The following is a 15,107-nucleotide window of genomic DNA, read 5'->3' as shown; positions in this document are numbered from 1 at the left end:
GATCCTTCGCCGTGTTTCACATTGTATTGAACTAGTATCGGTCATAAAGATAAGGTAATGCCAAAGTCTTTCCAACGACTCATCATCTTTGCAGTCATTGTGTGCCGTCCTTTTGGAAGCAGGCGATGAATATTAACGATGCCGACACAACATCCGCCTTTACTCATTTTCCCGCGTTTCGAATGAATTTGACTGAATTTCAAGGGATTTTCGAAGTGATGCGGCGCATGGGCAACATTAGTCTCCTTTGTTACTCTCACCTAAACACAGCTATTGACCAACCAGAGTGCTCATGCTATCCTAATTATTTTATAAACAAATATGGCACTGCTTTTAAATTTGGTTCTGCGATCTTGCTGTGTGATTTAGTATTTCAGAAGCTCACTTGCTTTTTCCCATTACATTACATTACAAATCCTCCAAAACGGTAAACCTGTTACCGTGGAGTTGCGCTGGCAAAAACACGGTCGACCAGTGCGGTGAAATTTGTCATCTCATTTTGCATCTCGCAGCATCTGTTCTGTACAGTAATGTTATAATGGAAGCCATTTCAGATCACAAGACTGCCTCATAGACTTAATATCCCTTCAAGAACTCACCAAATTACATTTTTTTAACAAACACACCAATGAAGTTGGGTAGGTGTGCATCCAAAAATAATTGTCAAATTTATGCGTGCTTCAATGGGTACTATTACTTATGTTATATGTTTGTGTTTACTGAGCAGTTAAAAGGGAGAAATGTTCTCTACACAAGCCTGTCCAATTTATTTTATTCAGCTCTTACTTGTGCTGTATTTACAATCGTCATCCTATTGAACTGGCAAGCCTCACAAAACCTTTTCAAAGCAAATTGTAAAACACAATGAAACAAGAAATTATTTAATGGTCATTCTTATTTTGTTTCCTGAAGCTGTTATTGTAAAATACTAGTTTTGCATTTGCTTGAACCTCTTTATAAGACTTGCTTAAATTTGAAGCAACAATCCAATTCTTCCTTGTGTAATACTTTTGGAGTCCTGCATCTAAGGCTTTTCTTTCCACTGTTATGGTCACATGCCTTTCACTTTATTACAGAATATTGTTGCACCTTTGCACAAATCAAACTCGGGTAGTCTTTTCCTTAGCAGCCATTACTATCGTGCTTACCATTTCTGGCCAACCCTAAATACAAGGGCACCCAAGCAGCAAATTAGCCAAAAGCCTTCCAGAACCATTTCTAGGCCCCATGTAGTGTATAAAGACTGTATAAAGAGATGTTTTTTTCTCCTAGAAGAATTTGATCTGTTCGGATAACTTGATGTTTCAGTAAAAAAATCTATAGTTGTTCGGCTACGTAGAACCAAAATTCTTAGAACAGTTTGACTCTCCCGAACACATATGTACCGAAGATTATCGTTGGATGCCCCTGTAAATAACCTGATCATGGTAGAATTACCTGCCAATCTTGATGTTCTTCCTCTAACAGAGTGGAAATTACTACACACACCATACATGTACTGAAGTAGTGTCTGGCCCTTGTTGTTCCAAAGGTGGATAACACAGTCTATCCACCGAATAAATCACTATCCATTGGATAGTGCAGTTGGTTTTGCAATGACTTATTCACTGGATAGAGATTTATCCGGCAGAGAGTGCTGTCCATCTTTTGAACAACTGAGGCCTGGGCCCAGTTGTTCAAAGATGGATAGGCTATGTGCTATCCGCCGGATAAATCACTATCCAGTGGATAAGTCATAGCGAAATTAAACCAATTGAGGTATCCATTGGATAGTGATTTATCCGGTGGATAGCGCTATCTACCTTTTGAACAACTGGGGCCTGGGGCCAGTTGCTCAAAGCCGTTGGCTAAGAGTTATCAAAATCTATAGGTAGCGCTTTCCATAGTATTTAACACTGGTTAGCGCTAACCCTGCTTCGAGCAACCTGGGCCTGGACTTTTAGTTTTCCTGCAGATAATGTGCCTTGAGTTGGATTCTAAAATTTGAATTATATTCACATTCATACCAAGACATAGTTGCCTGACTTGCCTACATCCTCGGTGGACTTTGTCTTGTAATTCTATTTATTTCTTTTTTGGCAATTTTGGTCATTACTTGTGCTTTGCCCGACCATTGTCAGCTGTAACTTTGCAGTCATTATTATATTTGCAAGGAAAGCAATTGATATCATCAGTTTACAGTGTCAAAATAATAGTGTTGATGTTGGCTGTCATCAGGGTTCAATGGAGACAAAGGCAATAGGCTAATTTCAAATTGTGTACGCACAAAGGAACAGATTCCAGGCTCAATTCAGAGGACTAAAATAATTATAATTCTTTGAATTTTCGTTTGTTGAAAACGATGGATTATTCTCATGAACCTCAACTCTAGATCTGTTATTTTGTCAAATAAGTCGAATCTAGGCTATGGAATATTGAAATATTATATTATAATAATTTCAACATTTCAACAGAGAAAATAAACTAGAACCAGATTGAACTTACCTCCCAATCCGTAAAATTAACTTAACTCTGGCAATTCAATAACTTTAGTTTTCAGCCGCTCTTTCCGCGCTGCCACCTTATAAACTTCGAAGGGATTGATATGGCGAACCATCAACATCTAAGAGTTGAAATTACACACACCTGTAGCCTTGTATGTACTGTCATGAACCTTCTATTCTGGACTCGGAACTCGTCCAATTTGCTGTGTACTGCCCCTTGAAAGTCCGACCGGGTGACAATACTTCTCGCCTGATTTGCTCGAAGGCCGAAAGTTTTCGTTTTAACTCATCACACCTCTGACACCTCTTTACTGTTTTTATTTTTTAATCAACAAAGGAATCCTATCATTGCTAAATTTAATAAAATTGACCACCTTATCCCTGAAAAATTCTTGATTTTTAACCGCCTCTGCGACAACAAATTTCGCCACCATTTAGAAAGCCAACGAAGCGGGACGCGACGTCACTGGCATGATGACTAACCCAACGGCGTCCTTAGAGACGCCCCCTCCCTCCTGTTGGTGCCTCTTATACATATCGCATGGGGGAGCAAAGCTTAGAAAGAGAACGTGCTCATTTTTAGTTGTTCTTAATAACATGAGTTATCCAAGGTCTCAGATACTTTACATTTGTATAAATATTGGGTGATCGAGCCCTTGAGCATAATTTGCCATGACTAACAATCCCCCCTAAATAAAATTTCCCTTTGATGAGGCATGCCAGCGGTCCGCCACTATCGCCTTTGCAAGTGTCGAGTATTCTTTGAGTATATTCTGTGCAAAGCATACTGTCTGTTAACCATCGGACATTTTTTCTACATTCTTCTGGCGTAAGTATGGCAACACCTATACTGTGCAATGTATTTCCTTGTTTTCGTGTTGTGTTATTACGACCAGAACCAATAACTGTACAGATCTCTCCACTGGAAAAAGAGATTGTTTGATCTGGTAAGCAAATCGGTCTTATAAAATCATTATACTCCGTTATCGGTGACTTGAGTTTTACTAAAGCAATATTGTAATCTTTGGTGTTTTTTCTATGTAAAGGATGTCTTATCACTTTGACTGCCTCGGCTTGTACTTCCTGACCATCTTTGTTCTCATCGTCGAATTCACCCAGGACCACGTGGAGTTGAAATTTTGGATTCACTCGCACCACAAAACAGTGTGAAGCTGTCAATATCCACTCCCGGTCCAGTAAGGATCCCCGGCAAAACAAGTTTGACTTGCCAAACCGGTTTGCATATCTAAAGCCCACAACCCAAGGAAATTGCCCTGGTTTAACAGCTTCCTTTCGTTCAAGTCCTTCTTCTTTTGACAATCCACAAGTGATGTCTGGCATCGATTGTTGATTGGTCACTTCTGAAAGTGATTATTTCAAAGAAAATGAAAGGCTGGCTTTAAGAGCCGATGTCTGAAATTATGGAGAATTGGGCGTCAGTCGTGAAATTTCGAATTTCTTCATATTTTGCCCAAGTAACCTCCATAGTAAAGTATTTTCAAAAATAACATTAAAAGTTTCAACAGCTTTTTAAATTTTGCGACATTGCGGAAAGTGTGAAAACACGACATGTTGGCCTCCTTTGAATGGTAAAATTGGCGGAAAATAACACATTTTAACTCACTCGTACGGTAAGACGTGGCGTCGTCTGTTTATGAAAAACAAACACAACAGGGGCGGATCCAGCATTTTTTGAAAGTGGGGGCCGCACAAGAATACTAATCAGCGCGCGTTAGCGCGCCTCAGTAGCGCCTTAGGCGCTACTTTCTAGGGGGGTCTGGGGGCATGCCCCCCCAGAAAATTTTGAACATTTGAGTACTCTTACATGCACTCTGGTGCAATCTGGAACGTAATGTATCAGGATTCCATATTGATGCATGGCTTTTGACTCTTCGTTTCAAAGTCACAAAATATATATAATTATATATATAGGCATTAAGATTTTACGTTGTTACAGTCTCTGTAAGATAGGTTGACTGTAGACAAGTATTTCGTATCCAGTCTTCTTCCTCATTTCGAAAGGATAATATTAGCGCCTGTAAGTTGAAAGTTTATTCGCACAACTTTGGTCATACTATTAGCGAAAAATCACGCTTTAGCTAAAAAAATCAAAAGCTCCAACAGACTGCTTACAAAATGATAAAATTATTGCATCTTTTGACAAAAAAAAAAAAATCTCCGACGAACTGAAAGGGGGGGCCGCGGCCGCCTCGGCCCCCCCTCCTAAATCCGCCCCTGCACAATATAAACAAACTTTAGCTCCTTATAGCAGAGTAATAAAATTTGGATAAGCTGTTGAAATAAGAATGTTTTGGCCTTAGAAGAAAACCAGTTTCAGGTTCTTCAAAAATTCGCAAATTCTACCCAACTTCCACACTACAGAAACCCAATTGGTACGTCGAGTTTGGACATGAAATAACAACAGCTTTGAAGAACAACCTTTGTAAATTACTGTGTTAAAATATTTCTGACGGCAATGAAAAATTACCCCGTCGAGAGATCAAAATGTGAAGAGTAGTTTGACAAGAATCTCCGACTGAATTTATGACACAAACCGCTGGCTGGCTACGCAAAGCAAATTGTAACCGTTTTCATGGAGAGAATTATTGCAGAAAACCTTCGCAGGATTTTCCCCGGTGGGCATCGATCCCCGCAGAAGTGGGGATCGAACACCGCCACTTATTGCACCTGTACCTAGTCCCAAATAAATCTCGATGTCGTGGGCACACTGTTATTTTTAAATGAGACTCTTCTGTCTCAAAAATGCTTGAAATAAAAATGCCGATTAAATTTTAAAAAATGTCTAAAGAAAAAATCGTTTGTAATATCTAAAGGAAACCACCTACCTTAGCTTTGATTCACTGTCCACTGCAATGTCGTCGCTGATCTTGCAATACACGATGTGATTGTAGACATCTTTGCTACACTCGCCGATTGCAACACATTCCGCATTCGTGGGGTTAAATGAAGTGGGGCCGCAGGGTCCACCAACGAAGAGTGAATAGCCACAAGATGCCATGCAATGAAATGTTAACAACTAGCGACTCGATATCAATGCATGAAAGGTTTTCTCGCATCAAAAGGTAGATTGTTGAGAACTAGTATTTCTAGCACGCACTTTAGGCTTACACCTCAAAACGCCAACACCCATAAAAGGATTATCGCTATTGACCTTTGGCCAGGTCATGCGTCACGCAATCTATCCTGGTTCTGTGCCGGAATGTTACTTGCGGCCAGGTACCGACAACAAGGGTATCACATTTCCAGCAAGCTACTTATATTACAGTACCAAACACAACGATTTAGTGGAGGATTATTTTGATCAGACAGATAATGGATAAACACGGTAAGGTTCATGTTATGTTGCGGTTTCGATTCTAGTCCTGGACTGAACCAAGGGCGGTGTGTGTTGATCGAAGTTCAAAAGAATCAATACTATATAAAATTATTCTGCAAGCCCCTTAAGTAACTTTGCAAAGGTTTTCTGCAATATTTCTCTCCATGAAAACGGTTACAATTTGCTTTGCGTAGCCAGCCGGCGGTTTGTGTTATAAATTCAGTCGGAGATTCTTGTCAAACTACTCTTCACATTTTGATCTCTCGACGGGGTAATTTTTCATTGTCACCAGAAATATTTTAACACAGTTATTTACAATTTACAAAGGTTGTTCTTCAAAGCTGTTGTTATTTCAAGTCCAAACTCGACGTACCAATTGGGTTTCTGTAGTTTGGAAGTTGGGTGAAATTTGCGATTTTTAGAAATGCCCGAAACTGGTTTTCTTCTAAAGGCCAAAACATTCTCATTTCAACAGCTTATCCAAATTTTAGTACTGTGCTATAAGGAGCTAAAGTTTGTTTATATTGTGTTTGTGTTTCATAAGCAGACGACGCCACGTCTTACCGTACAAGCGAATTAAAAATGTGATTTTCCGCCAATTTTACCATTCGAAGGAGGCCAGCATGCCGTGTTTTCAAACTTTTCCCAATTTCGCAAAATTTAAAAAGCTGTTGAAACTTTTAAAGTTATTTTTGAAAATACTTCACTATAGAGGTTACTTGGGCAAAATATGAAGAAATTCGAAATTTCACGACTGACGCCCAATTCTCCATAATTTCAGACATCGGCTCTTAAGTTGCTTTCAGACTGTAATCTACACGTTTACACAACAACAAATTTATCCGAAGCGGGAAACACTTTTAATTGCAAGAAGGCCGTTTTGATCCGGGGCGGGCTAAGAGAAGACTAAATTTATTCAGGGTCTAGTAATGCCGATAACAAGGTGCACAGCAACTCACTGCATTTTCCTTATGAAATAGCTGTAGCCGCAGCAATTCGTATGTCATAGTTTTGTTTTTTTAAGCCATTGCATAAGCATTATTCAGGAGTTGGATCAGATCCGAGGATGTCATACGAAGTATACGTATATACTGTGAGTGGACTTGATGATGCAACTTAATTACCCCACTACTTACCATAGTTTATTGCGGTATCTTCACTTATGGATACTGAGGTCTTCGCACTCTTTTCTGTCATGTAAATGAAAACAACAAATAGTACAGCCTGTTAACCCCTAACTTCTTTATCTGATCAATAAAATGTGTTTATTTTAAATTACCAAACTAAAATATTTAAACGTACGTAGAATTATACCGCTTTAAATAGCAGAGGGTACTGTAGTGTATTAGGTCAGCGGATGAGAGCGTTAGTACATCTGGTAATGTAAGACGAGTATGAATTGTCTAGGTGTTTCTAGCTGGATTAAAGAGATTTTTTTAGACCTTTGTAGCTCGCCTAAGTGGCCTTGATATCCTGCAAATTTGCAACGAGGATGGCGAATTCAGTCGAATGAGCGCTGCCTCATTTAGATTTGACAGGGTCGCCGTCTCAGGTCGCGAAACCTTGGCGACAGTGGCAACGATCGTACCAGTATTACGTTGATGGCAAGAGAATTACGAACGCTGCCCGAAAAAAAAGCTCAATTGCTTCATTTAGCAGGTATGGAAGTTCAAAATATTTACGAAGATCTTCAAGATCCTGGACCGATGATGTCTTCTCAGTGTGTCTTCGAAAACTCGATGCTCATTTTCCCGTACGAGTGCCTCGTTTTTCGTCAACTAGCACCAATGCAGGGGGAAACAGCTGACAAATTCTTGGTCCGTTTACGAAAACAAGCTCGTCATTGCAATTTTGGTGAATCTTTGAACGAAAACCTATGAGATCAATTGATTGAAAATTTGGAAGATGTTGAATTGAAGAAGAAATTGCTGGAAGTTAATGATATTACTCCGGAGGCTGCATTAGATAAAGTTCGTAAGTAGGAAGCCTCACGTGAGCAAGCGAAGCAAATTGTTACTCCGAATCAAGAGCCCGGAACAAGCACTAATGTGGTTGGCAAAACCTCGGGAAATTGATCCAAAGGGAACTTTGGCAAAACGTGTTTTAATTGTGGCCAAGAGGGGCACTTCGCTAGGGACAGGAGTTGCCCGGCTAGTTGTTGCAAAGGAGGGAAAATCTTGAAGCCTGGAAGGAAGACAGGCCAATTTTGTTGAAGGTCCGTTTGAGAATTCAGGTGAGAATGATGCATTTGCTTTCACTTCTGAGGGACAGACATGCGCTTTGTCATCTTATGCTGAGCCAGTGATATTTGTAAGCATTGGTGGCGTCAGCAGAAACATTTTGATTGATTCAGGTTCAGCAAGTAATCTAGTTAACTTGAGTACTGTACAAGAACTTAGGCATCAGGGGTTAAACATTCAGTTACAACCATGCACAAAAAAGTTGTATGCTTATGGAGGCCGCGAGAACTTGAAGTTGAAGGCCAGTTTCAGATAGAAGTTTCCATAACCGAGAAAAAGATTGTAGCAGATTTCATTGTCGTTAAAGCTGTGCGCAGATCTTGGAATTCTCCGTGTGGGCCAAGCAGAACTGTCAATACAGAGAACTGTAACACTGTTGACGACTCTTTTTTGGGTCAACTCAAAGCAAACTACCCCACTGTATTAAAAAGGATTGGGAAACGGAAGAACTACCAATTAAAGCTGCATATTGATCCTAGTGTAACTCCAGTGGCTCAGAAGGTGCGACGAGTGCCTTTTTCATTGAAAGACAAGGTAACTGCCAAAGTTAATGAACTCCTTGAACAGGACATCATTGAGAAGCTTCAGGGCCCACAGCATGGGTCAGTCCTACTGTTGTTGCACCAAAGGCATCAGGTGACATACGACTATGTGTCGATATGCGAACGGCTAACGAGGCCATTATTCATGAGAGATTGCCCATGCCAACCATAGATGAAGTGCTCGAGAGCCTTAAAGTGCCGCTGTGACCAAAAAATCAATTCATATTTTTCTTTGGATTTCAAAACTATGTTACCAAAACACTAAGTGTCCCACGTTTTAAGCCTTGATTTCAAAAAGACACCTCTTTGTTGTAACTGTAATTTTCCTATTTAATGGTCCGCCATTACTAACATTATGTTCTTGAGAGAGCTGGATGGAGGAGAAAATGACGTCAAAGGCTCACTAGTTTAAGAATGCAATACGTGTGTACGCCGCAGAATTAATATGCAGCACGGGGGTTTTGGGCTTTCAGACTTTGAAACTCACGCTTTGCATATATAATAAGCTGCGTTCACACGCTGAAATTTTAAGCTAGTGAGCCTCTGACGTCACTTTTCCCTGGATCCAACCGTCTGAGTCCAATCGGTCAGTTTTGAACGTGAGTAATGGCGGACCGTGAAATCCAAAACTTACACTCAAAGTAAACGGCCTTTGGATAAAAATCAAAGCTCAACATTTTGCCAGTCAGGTGTTAAGCAAACAAACTTTCAAAATCTGAAGGAAAAAAAGAAGTGTTTTTTTTTTATCACAGGGGCACTTTAATGGACGTGCTGTGTTCTCCAAATTGGATTTGAAGTGGAGTTTTCACCAAATTTAATTGGATGCTGACTCGAGGGATATCACTGCTTTTGCCACCCATGATGGCATCTTCCGGTACAAACGACTAAGCTTTGGTGTCAATGCTGCACCCGAAAAGTACCAACACATCTTCACGCAGTCAATGGTAGGTCTGCAGGGGGTAGCTAACATAGCAGATGATCTTATTGTTCATGGCCAAGACATGGAGGAGCATGATAAGAATTTCAACTGTATTTTGAAGCGACTTAGAGAAAAATTGACTGTGAACGCTGATAAGTGCACATTCCGAATGACGAGAGTGGTTTTTATGGGTCTTTTGCTTAGCAAGCATGGAATCGGGCCGACTGAAGAAAAAGTGAGAGTCGTTGTTGAAGCAAGTCAACCGCAAACGCCTTCAGAAGTTCGGAGCTTCTTAGGGCTCGTGGGATTCAGTGCCAGATTTATTCCAGATTTTGCAACAACATCTGGTCCAGACTTGCACGGAAAGGAGAGCCATTCTTCTGGGGAGAGGAGCAGGAGACTTCATTTCGGAAATTGAAGGGTCAAGTTGCCAGTGCACCAGTTCTTGTAACTTTGACAAGAACGCATTTGCCTGTTTTATTGCTGATGCTAGTCTCGTGGGACTTGGGGCAGTATTTGTGGAAGAGAAAGGTGGAGAGAGTCGTGCCATCTGCTACGCCAGTCGAAGTTTGAGTCAAGTGGAGCGTCGTTACAGTCAAATGGAGAAGGAAGCACTAGCCTTCGTGTGGGCCTGTGAAGGCTTCCACCACTACCTGTATGAGGTACCCCAGTTTGATCTTGTGACCGACCATGAAGCACTGAAAGTCATATATTCAAGAAAGTCAAGACCCTCAGCTAGGATAGAGTGATGGGTTCTGCGTCTTCAACCCTACAACTATCGAGTTTGTTATGTTCCTCTTTCCCGATTGACAAAGATATCTGCCCCAGATCAGTCCATACAAGATAATAGATACGTACGTTTGGTAGCTCTGCACACTTACCCTACGGCTTTGAGAATCAAGGAGATTGAACGGATCTCGGCACAGGATCCAGAGTTACAATCCGTCCGAAATTGTCTCGTCGAAGGCAAATTGGACAGTGCTCCCATTCGGTCATACTTGCCTGTGCACAATGAGTTGACCTTTATTGGCCATGTGATTCTTTGAGGAACAAGAATTGTTATCCCCCAAATTCTTCGCAAGAGAGTTGTTAGTCTGGAGTATGAAGGGCACCAGGGAGTTGTTAAGACGAAGGAAAGGCTTTGAGCGAAGATCTGGTACTTTCGCCACAGGGAGTTCAGTACAAGCAAAATCTTCGGCATGTCAAACCGTCTCTAACATCAGACCGAGAAGACCGGGAAAGTACATTACAGGCTGTTGAGCCCCCCTATAAAACCAAAGCAACTGAGTTGCCGCCTATGGAGGAGGATCCTGTACCAATGGCAGAATCACCACCAGAAGTTGGTCTTCTCCAGCTGATAAACCTTTGAGGAAATCAGGAAGAATTGCTAGCCGCCCAAAACGGCTAAATAATTATGTTTTATACTAACTTGGACAACTTCAGACTATCCAACCTGTTGTTGTGTTGCGAGAGTGACATTTGACCAATTACTGGACTTCAAGAGTCTCTATTAATATTACCAGACTGACATTTAAGTTTTCTTCAGTATAAGTATCGAAGTGAGAGTTCTAGGACATGCTTTAAGAAGCCTATGGATAGTTAATTGTTTTTTTATATTGGACTGTAGGCGTTAAAGTGAAGAGAGAAAGGAATGTAGTGTATTAGGTCAGCGCATGAGAGCGTTAGTACATCCGGGAATGTAAGACAACGAGTCTGAATTGTGTAGGTGTTCTTTGCTTGATTAAAGAGATTTGTTTAGAGCTTTGTGGGTCGCCTAAGTGGCTCTGATATCCTACAGGTACCGATAGTGACAGTGTTATTGTTACGTTCTGCTTGTCGAGAATCTTGCAGTTATTTGTTCGTGATGAAAGTACCTTTTTCAAACTGCTTTGTTTATTTCTTTAACCTTTTTGGGTCACGTTTTTTTGTGCATCGATGCACGTAGTTCAGTAGTGTTTGTAGGTGTATATTGGCTTTATTGTGATGTATTAGCGCTGTGTCCTATGGAGGTAGCGAGTGTATTGTTTAGCAATAAACGCAATAAAGAGTGCTTTAACGTAAAATAAAATATGTGCAATTCTTACTAACTTTCTGAAAACATGAAACGTGAGAGGCCTCAGTTATGAAAGCAACATAACTTACCTGAGGAGAACACGTTTTTCTTGAAAGCCTGTGGTCCACCTACCGCTCCCCTGGGTGAATATCGAGCCACAAATATGAAGCCGTAAGTCTTTGAAACGGCACTGCCGACACCTATCTCCATGGATCCATTCCATACAACCTAATGTCGGACGAGGATACAGTCAGTGGCAAAGGTAGTTGGGACGCTAACGCCAGTATGAACTTGAAACCCTCTCAGATATGTCAGAAACTAAAGGGGGGTTGGGGGGGGGGGGGGAAGTTATTCAAACTCTGTAGCAAAACCAACTGCAAAGGTTGAGTGTCCCAAGACTTTTGCCACTGATTGTATCTCGATTAGCACTCCTGTACAGTTTACTACTATTTTCACAGTCTGAGATGTATAAAATGAACTGAGATAGTTGGTGTATTGTCACTCATATGGGAATGTTGCAACTGACCTGTGCAAAGTGCTTGATTGGTAAACTTGGATCCCTAGCCGTCCCTTGATCATAGTTATAGTTCTTTTCTTCATCATACCAGTTTTCTACCACCTCACTACACATGACACAATCCGGTTTCCAACCGAACTTGCATTTAGGTTGTGGCGGAACAAACCAAGCTATGTTCTCGCCTTCGTCCTTCTCCGCCAAAGTGTCAACATCGTGTTGGATCTTGTCGTTCAGTGCAAGATACTCGGCCCATTTCTGTGCGTTACCGGCCAACGTTTCGGACCAGATGAGGGGCTGAGCTCCACGCTGCCTTCTAAGCGTGTTATGTTCCCTTACACAGTCACGATCAAAAAGGTCATATGTAAGGCCTAAGGACAGGACGAAGGATGGATCTTATCAACCAACTAGTAAGTGGAAATAAGTAATGGATCGTTTTTTTTCCTTTCAGCAAATCCTTAAGTTTTACCGATTTTCATAACGGAGCATCTCGCGCGCGCGTAGCTCCATAGCCAAGAAAATTTGGTAAACTATCCATCCGAGAAATTTTGGTTGTGGCTTAAGCGTTATCCCGCCCGTACACTCTGTGCGGGAAGGGAAGAGAATCAGATGTCATCCCGTCGGGGGAAGGGGTATGTTAGATTTTCTTGGCGCGAAATGTGCAACTGCGTTTTTTCTTTGAGGGAAAAATCACTCAAGAAATGGTGTAGGCATTGTCGTCGCGTTCAAAAACGTGTATACTTTAGGAACTTGTTTTCAAGTACTTCATACTATTAGTGACGAACAACGGTATAAAGAGCAGGAAAGAGCACGAGAGAAGAGGCGACGAAAGTTGAGAATTGAAGCGAAAAAAGCCTCGAGAGAAGCCGAGGAAGGAGAAAAAAACACCGTTAAAAGCTGAGAGAAATAGAGAGAGAGACAAAATACCTATTTACAAAGGTTAGCTTTCAGCTGATGTTTTATTTCTTAATGCATCTCTCGCTGCCTGACATATTTTGTAAAGCTCGCTAAAAAAAGAGGAAGAAGGCCTGAGGAAGAAGGCCTGAAAACGTTTGCAATAGGCCAGTTTCGTATTCCAACGGTTGGACTAGATCTAGCATGAAATGGAGGCTAATGGGAGCAAATTAATTTGCATTTGAAAAGATTTGCCCGTATTAGCCTCCATTCCATGCTAGATCCAGTCCAGCCGTGAGAATTCGAAAATGGTCTATTCCGTGTTGACCGTACGCGTGTTGACGTCGCCATTCAAGCTTACAGCAGACATCATTGGCGAGTTTTCTTGTCACCATTGTCTATTTCGTCAGGCATTTCACTATTGTGTTGGAGGTTATAATGTTTGTAAGTCGAAGATGACTTTCTAGTGTGCCCTTCTACGCTACACTAGAAAGTCATCTTCGATTTATAACCTCCAACACAATAGTGAAATGCCTGAACGCTTCATTGAGCAATTTCACACCATCACGAAATGTAGCGGCAAATTTGATTGCCTCGTTAAAGAAATGTTATACATTCGCATGCGTAAACCAACATTGAACGTGCAAACGGATTCCATCCGCGCCAAGATGTTTGTTTAGGCCGTTTATTTTAATTTATGCTTATCTTGTACGTTTCCTTATTTGCATGCTATTTAACTAGTGTCTTGATAATGGGGTCATGATGACCCCGAAACGTCGAGTAGCAATAAATCTTTCCTGGTTTGTTATATGCTTTTGCTTCAGAAAAACTCTACTGATCAAAGAATAATAATTATTTCCATATACACTATACTGCTTTCTGGAGTTAGAAACCGGGAGCTCCGCTTTTAATCTTGGCTAAATCCATGTTATCTTTGAAAGAAGGAAAGGAATCAATTTATAGTGGCATGTTGTGACAGCAAGTGGATGGAAAGGGCTACGGTTGAATGACTGGTTTAAAATCGGAAGAACCTAAGACCACTTAGTGGATACCCTTAGAGTAGCTTAATTTAGCATTCTAACAAGAAAAGTGGTTTTGGAAAAAAAGGCAAACAAGTGACAAATGCCTTGACAGTTCCATGACTTCTTCTGGCCTAGCCGAACGTCGTGTTAATTAAAATCCTGATCACTGGCCTTTTCATACCTGCTGAGAACACCATGCAGTGAAAGGCAAACAATGGATGGAGATATTCAAACGCCATGGTTCTCTTTCCTCTCTTTGCTCATCTTAGTCAAAACAACTGCAGAAAAGAACAACTGCAACAAAACACTGTGAAGCGAGATCAGGTACATTAACTCTAGGGTATATAACCATTGTATTTACACGGGTTCCTGACATTCCAAGGAAAATATCCTGCGAAAATATCCTTAGGCAATCTTCCCAGTAAATCGTGAACACTTCCTATTACTCTATATATTTCAGTTTGTTATAATTAGGCGATGGTTTAATGATTGTTAATTTAACACAAGGATGACCTTCAACTCAAGGGCTTGATTGAATGTAAGTCGCGACAGATTTTTAGCAAAGTGAAATTATGAAAAAAGCTCGATGTGGAAACTGAAAAAATATCTATTACCTGAAGACTGGTTGACCGTAGCTCATTTCCCAAATTCAATTCAATTTTCGTTCCGCCATATTTGTCTTTATAGACGTCATATGTCCGACCGTGTCAATGGTGGTAATCCGATACATAAAATGTAACCACCCGCTTAAAGAGATAATTACCTGCCTGGTTCGAGAATATTCAACATTTTCTTCCCGTTTAATCAGCAAACGGTCATCTAGGGAGTGCTAAGTGATTTTTATATTTTGCTATACTTCTCGGGAATATTTAATGCCTAGTACACTGATATATTAACAACAATTGTAGGTTCATTATTAGCAAGACCAATTCTCCAAGCTTCAATAGGCCCCACCAACATTGGTTAAATGGAGCGTTAACAAGATGAATTTCAATGCAACCCAGTGTAAGGTTTTAACTGTTACATGCAAAAAAAATATTCCGCACTTTCTTTATCCTTACCTATCACATAGGAAGATCGGATAACCTTCCAGGCATCTTGAA

At 40.8% G+C, this 15,107-nt stretch overlaps 1 protein-coding gene across 2 annotated transcripts; it reads right to left on the bottom strand.

Annotated features, from left to right (window-relative positions):
- Positions 1 to 2,786: 2,786 nt before the first annotated feature.
- LOC138009006 (chymotrypsinogen 2-like) lies at positions 2,787 to 14,715 on the bottom strand. Of its 2 annotated transcripts, none has more exons than XM_068856301.1 (6): positions 14,619 to 14,715; positions 14,186 to 14,298; positions 12,101 to 12,459; positions 11,664 to 11,802; positions 6,957 to 7,010; positions 2,787 to 3,844 (listed from the first exon to the last, which is right to left on the bottom strand). In XM_068856301.1, the coding sequence occupies exons 2-6, from the start codon at positions 14,241 to 14,243 to the stop codon at positions 3,063 to 3,065; spliced, it is 1,392 nt and encodes a 463-aa protein (XP_068712402.1). In that variant the 5' UTR covers positions 14,244 to 14,298; positions 14,619 to 14,715; the 3' UTR covers positions 2,787 to 3,062. The 2 variants fall into 2 exon arrangements, with proteins under 2 accessions (XP_068712402.1, XP_068712403.1); XM_068856302.1 differs by having other exon boundaries at positions 14,186 to 14,282; positions 14,619 to 14,700.
- Positions 14,716 to 15,107: the final 392 nt, after the last annotated feature.

The sequence above is a fragment of the Montipora foliosa genome, chromosome 6 (genome assembly GCF_036669935.1).
Source record: "Montipora foliosa isolate CH-2021 chromosome 6, ASM3666993v2, whole genome shotgun sequence".
NCBI classification, from domain to species: domain Eukaryota; kingdom Metazoa; phylum Cnidaria; class Anthozoa; order Scleractinia; family Acroporidae; genus Montipora; species Montipora foliosa.
This window is presented reverse-complemented; position numbering and strand designations above follow the sequence as displayed.

Excerpts from the sequence above, each read along its gene's own strand:
- LOC138009006 (XM_068856301.1), bottom strand. The coding sequence starts at position 14,243 with ATGGCGTTTGAATATCTCCATCCATTGTTTGCCTTTCACTGCATGGTG. Across the intron at positions 12,460-14,185 it reads CTGCATGGTGTTCTCAGCAG|GCCTTACATATGACCTTTTT; the intron begins GTATGAAAAGGC and ends TCCTGTCCTTAG. Across the intron at positions 11,803-12,100 it reads CAATCAAGCACTTTGCACAG|GTTGTATGGAATGGATCCAT; the intron begins GTCAGTTGCAAC and ends GTCCGACATTAG.